Source organism: Mus caroli, unplaced genomic scaffold (assembly GCF_978045245.1).
Source record: "Mus caroli unplaced genomic scaffold, Mus_caroli_1 scaffold_6, whole genome shotgun sequence".
Lineage (NCBI taxonomy): Eukaryota > Metazoa > Chordata > Mammalia > Rodentia > Muridae > Mus > Mus caroli.
Window position 1 is genome coordinate 96,186,364 of NW_028227261.1, and position 6,000 is coordinate 96,192,363.

The 6,000-nt window shown below is 41.9% G+C and overlaps 1 protein-coding gene across 10 annotated transcripts in view; it reads left to right on the forward strand.

Moving 5' to 3' along the window:
- Lpar1 (lysophosphatidic acid receptor 1) overlaps window positions 1-4,811 on the forward strand; it is a 114,407-nt gene extending 109,596 nt beyond the window's left edge. For all 10 annotated transcript variants that reach the window (XM_029476808.2, XM_029476807.2, XM_021159985.3 and 7 more), the window contains one exon: window positions 2,460-4,811. In XM_029476808.2, coding sequence (XP_029332668.1) covers window positions 2,460-2,761 — 302 coding nt within the window. In that variant the 3' untranslated portion in view covers window positions 2,762-4,811. The remainder of the gene's footprint in view (window positions 1-2,459) is intronic.
- Window positions 4,812-6,000: the final 1,189 nt, after the last annotated feature.

Genomic DNA, 6,000 nt, shown 5'->3' on the forward strand with positions numbered 1-6,000 from the left:
GTGCTATCACTGAGACATTTGATTGAATCATGAAGAGTCTGAGACAGTGTGGTTGGCCTAATCACAGTTATAAAAACAGTTCCTTCCAGTGAAGGAGAACGAAGAGGACTCCAATTCCTGCATGAAGTGTTCACATAGGTTAGCTTCGGTCAGGCTGTAGCATTTCCCATTTCCTGTGGCCAAATCTAACAGGGTGGGTTTTTTTTTTTTTTTCTGTCTAAAAGTGAAGTCCAAAGTCTCTTTTTTAAGGCTATCTCTTTCCTAAGAGGACCTTGTTCTTCTTGAATTTTTGCATTTTAAGAAATCATGAACAGCCCATGACAGTACTTAGATCCTCTTCTGATCAAAGTCAAGCAGACTGGGCCACTGTATGAGAAGAAGGGTGTTTCCTCTCTGTCGCCCACAGGGAGAAGGAGGTAGTTTTATTTAATATATATCTGTCTGTGCTTGTAGCCAGCCAAGCTCTGAATTTGAGCTCAATGAGAGCTTTGATAAAGGAAAGGGGAAAAGGAACATTTAGGATTGGTTTTCCATTCATGACAAGTGTATGTGTGTGTGTGTGTGTGTGTGTGTGTGTGTGTGATAAGTAGATGAATAATGAGACTGTGCACTTTCCCATCCAAGCCTTTTCCATCCTGAGAATGATTTCTTTCCTGGCTTCTCGATGAATAAGGCATTATTTCTGAAACCCAGGAGGCATTCCTTTGATTTCCCTTCATGTTTAACTTTCTGAATGATTTTCAATAAAGGATATTCAAGGGCTTGGAATGAAGGCTCTCTTAGCATTTTTATTGAGGGTCAGATAGAGCTGTGGCTATTATCTGCTGATATTTGGAATATTGTTTTCCCTCTCTGAGGAGTGTCTAAGGTATTGTATTTATAAGAAAAATGAAGCACCTTGGATGGCCTTCAAAGTGAACAGCAGTCTAAAACCAATACACATAGGTGGTACAGAACAAAGAGCTTTATAGGGTATTTTTCTTCTTGCTCTATTTGTATTTCCCTGCTGAAAGGGTGCAAAAGGAGATGGGGGAGGCTCTCACATTCAAAACTGGGCTGTTTGGAGACTAAATCACATTTGTTTTCTTTTTCTGAACTCATTCCTTGAGATTGGTTCAAACTGAAGACGACACTGAAACCTGAACCACTGTGTGCATCTGAAGATTCAAATGCATGTGGGGCTTCTCCCTGCTCACCCTCTCTCTGTTCACTAGACAGCTGATTATCCAATGGGGTGGGTGGGCAGCTGAGGTGTAATGGCACACACTGCCCCACTGGATTGATTGATTCTGTAGAAGACCCCCAGTGCATGCCCCGATTTACACAGTCATCAAAGCTAACGAATCATTTCATGGCTTACGAGTTCCCTCAGATCCAGGTGGAATGCGACCTCAGAAACTAAATAAGAGGGGATATCTTTTCTCATCTGCATTTCCAAAGCAATCATAATTATAGAAAAATCTGAATAATTCAGAGTAGTAGTGGGCGAGAAAGCAGAGAATTGACCTAGGTTACAGGGCAGCTGAAATATAAGCTTTGGTAATAAATACTTAACTTTATAATTTGCGAAAAGTGGAAGGATAATGCGGTGCTTTCAGGAATGTGGATGCCGGAGCCAGGGTCCAAGGGCATAGACTCTGTGATTCGATTCTTGTTTATCACCTCACAGGGTCCTGGTCTTTTAAGCAAGGTATTTAATCTTCCTGGGCCTCAGTTTCTCTGTCTGTACAGTGGAGTTTTAGCTTGCCTGCTACATGTGCACATTAGGTGAGTTATCCTTTAGAAAACGGACACAAGAACTGTGATTGTTGGATCAAAAACTAAAGCGTTCATTATTGGCAGTTGCCTATTCACATGCCACAGAACTTGGGATAACAATACTGTTATCGGGTTGTTAACATGTACTGGTCGATTATTTTCTTAGCATCCATTTAAAATTTATAACCCACCCCAGGAGGCAAATAGGCCATGTCTGGTTTTTCAAATGAGAAAAGTGAGACAAAATTCAATTTGCCCAACCCACCCAGTTTCCCAAACGGCAAAGCAATAGTTTGTGCACTGGTGAGCAGAAACCAGAATCTACACCTTCACTAAAAGTGGAGGGGTATGCCTTAATGTCTGACTTTTAGCTCCTAAACAGCCATACCTTGATGAGATTTTGTTCTTAAAGATTCCTAATGCATTTTCTCATGGAGAATTTTTTTTTATCAAACTGAGTGGTCTGTTCAAAATTATTAATATTATCCACACATCCTCGGGTTTAAGTAGGACTTGAGTCAACAGTGTATTATTAAGGTGACTATTGCTTTGATTTCAGAAGCGAAGTCTCCGGGATTGGTGGCTCTCTGGTTTCATGATTTGCACAGAGACCTGAGGTCCTCTCCCTATTTGGTTACATGCTTCATAGTGATATGTATTATTCTCCTTCTAACGCTCAGATCCCTCCCCTGTCGCCATAGGTGCCTTTATTGTCTGCTGGACTCCGGGATTGGTCTTGTTATTGCTGGATGTGTGCTGCCCGCAGTGCGATGTCCTGGCCTATGAGAAGTTCTTCCTCCTCCTGGCCGAGTTCAACTCTGCTATGAACCCTATCATCTACTCCTACCGCGACAAAGAGATGAGCGCCACCTTCAGGCAGATCCTGTGTTGCCAGCGCAACGAGAACCCTAATGGCCCCACGGAAGGCTCTGACCGCTCGGCCTCCTCCCTCAACCACACCATTCTGGCTGGAGTTCACAGCAACGACCACTCTGTGGTTTAGAAGGAAGCCAGCCGGCCTCTGTGGATCTGTGAACCCCACCCTACCCCCCCCCCCATTGCCAGGGCAAGGTGGGGAGCCAGAGGAGATGAAGACACTCCTGTATTTAACACTAACCAATGGCAGTATTTGTCCCTAGACCCAAGAGACTTGAGGATGAACTTATTTGGCAGCCCCCATCTTCTCCTTTGGAAAACAGAAGGGGACCGTCTTGTGGTGGAATTGAGAAACGGACTCTGGGGTGACCGTGTAGCATTCACTAACTAGACTTAAAAGATTTTATGTGGTTTGGCCTAAGCCAGGAAAAAAAATCTGCTGAATCGAGTATACAATTCACACAGGCTTCCCCTTTAAAGAACAAACAATACATTGCATTTATTAATGAGTATGTTTATGCCTGACAGCATGTTTGTGATCGAAAAGACTGCTAAACTGACATAGATGAGTTTTGTTTTGTTTTTTTTACATGATGGAGGAAAAGTATAAATTAGAATGATTTTCGTGTTTGTTTAGAAAGCAAGCATGTGGCGTGTGTATTCAGTATGCCTTTCTTTAAAGATAAAAGGCCACTATTTTAAATCTAGGGAATAGAAGAATCTAGTAAACACCAGTATTCATCTAGGCTACAGGAAAAACCATATCCTAATCAATTACCTTTTAATTAAAGTAATGAAATATACATGAAAGGCAAAGGAATGTGAGCTTGTCACCCAAAGAGTGTGTGCTCTCCAAACGCTGGAGGAGATGAAGCTGTAGTGTTGTCCCTGCATAGTGAAGATACCCGCGTGCGTTCTCAGTGCCAGACCGTCAGTGGGACTTGTTTTTAAAGCCTGTGGTTTTCCAAGTTAGAAAATAATACCTACTTACTATAGAAAACTTGAAAATTGCAGAACTGTGTGAAAAAAGAAAAAGAAAGAAAGATTGCTGATATACGACCTGGAAGTAGCCATCTTTCCCTGCTCACCCAAGTATGCCTATAGACATATATACCTTTTTTTTTTTTTTTAACATAATCGGGTTGATATTGTAAAATGTTTTGTAACTTCTTCTTTCAGAATTGCCAGGTTTTTCTATGGCATTTTTTTTTTCAAAAACAGTGTTAGCGGCTATATATGTAATATTCCATTTAATGGATGCAGCTCAGTTTATTTAACCATTCCTGTATTGTTGACTATGTTTTTAATTTTTTTCATTATTATAATATTGGAAGAATCTTGTGTATATAAAACTTTGCCAGTATCATTGATGATTTACTTAGGCTCTATTCCCATGAAGGACCTACTTTTTAAAATGTGAAATGTCCTCATGTGTTGTCACTTTATAAAAAGGGATATTCTACTCTCAAACTGCAGGGGTGACCGTGCTGACAAAAAGCCCAGAAATTACCTTCTTACAAAAGAAACACAGTGGCTACTTTAGTTGCTAATGGGTTCTTGACAAGATGTTTCCCAATAACCAAGACCCTTAACATAACTAGCAGATTTACTTTAGTGTTCATGAGGAACTGGGGATCCCTTTCTTGACACAAGAAAACACAAAGACATCAAGCATCAAAGTGAACCCAGCAATGCAGTACCAAGCAGCCTGGGTGGGGTGTGCTAGCAACTGGCTGCTGTGTGGTCTCCAGCAATGGACACCCTGTGTTCAGAGATGCCCAGTACAGTGTCCTGGAGACTAAGGTCTCTATTGTCATGCTATGAGGAATAGGAGGAAGAAGAATAGTCCTGAAGCAGGTGTGGGGAGGTCAGGAGGACGTCTGAGAGAAGGCAGTCCTGCCGAGAGTGGCATTCTAGGGAGGAGGAAGGCAGGGTGTGGCTTGTGTCTGGACAGTGGTGCATGTGATGTGTGCCTGGTGAAAAAAAAAATAAGTAGGCGGAGAGCCAGTTAGCAGGACAAAGACTTTGCTCGAGGATTCACAAAATGCAAAGAAATTTATACTGGAAGTGAGTGAAACGAACTTGGACTTTTATTGATGCCCTTTTTATGGGGGAGGTAAGGACTATTTGAATTGAAAAGCATACTAATTGAACCTTAATAAATCATTCTCAATCAGTGTTTGGCGATGTGTGGTTCTGGTCTGTGCTTTTTTTTCTATTTTCGAGAAGCTTCTGGCTTGTGCTGTGATGGCTTCTCTCTCTGAGCTTCTTTAACAGTCTGAGGCAGCCCAACAACTGTTCCTTTAGCTCAGATACTGGTTCCTCATCCCTGAGATTCATGAGAGATGTGTCACCTCAACGGAATGAGTACTAGAGCAAGGTATTTTAGAGAGATTTTTATTATTTATTTATTTAGAATAAAATGTATGTAATAAATAAGATAAAACAAAAACTAGCACATCAGAATTGGGCAAAAACAAACCAAAGGAAAAGATCCTACAAGAAAGCACAAGAAACAGAGATCCACTTGTTTACACACTCAAGAATCCCATAAAACCCACTAAACTGGAAGCCACAATATATATGAAAAGGACCTGGGGCAGACCCATGCAGACCCTGTGCATGCTGCCTCGGTCTCTGTGGGTTCATGGGAGAGTTGGTCATGCTGATTTAGAGAGCCTTGTTTCTTTGGTGGGTGTCCTCCATCCCCGCTGGTTCTTCTACTGTTTCCACCTTCTATTCTATAGGGTTTCCTAATCCCTGAGGGATGGGATTTAATGGCTATATCCCACTTAGGGCTGAGTGTCGCTAGGTCTCTCACATTGCATGCTGTCTGGCTGTGGATCACTGTATCTCTTCCTATCTGCTGCAGGCAGGCACTTCTCTGATGATGACTGAGCAACGTGCTGTCTATGAATAGAACAGATGTTGTTAGCAGTTAATTTTACTGTTTTGTTTTTTGACAAAAGTATTTGGTTTTACCCTAGGCCTACCTAGTCTCAGGGTTTTGGTCACCCAAACAGTGTCACATAATGGGTTCCATTTCATGGAGTGGGCCTTAAGTCAAATCACATAGGAGTTGGTCACTCTCAAAAGCTTTGTGCCACTGTTAACTAGCATATATTGCAGACCATTGAGTTTGTGGATGAGTTGGGGTTGTGCTAGAACACAAGGCTCAATGTAGGCACAGCTCAGCGAGTCTTGTAGGTGTTGTCTTCAGCAATGGAGCCTACAGGTGTTTGTAGAGAACAACCTATGTAGTTTTGGCAGCATTCTGCATTGTTTGGGGGACAGAGAAGCCTCTCAGTTTGATGAGGTCCCATTTATTAATTATTGATCTTAGTGCCTGCACTAATGTTGTTCTGT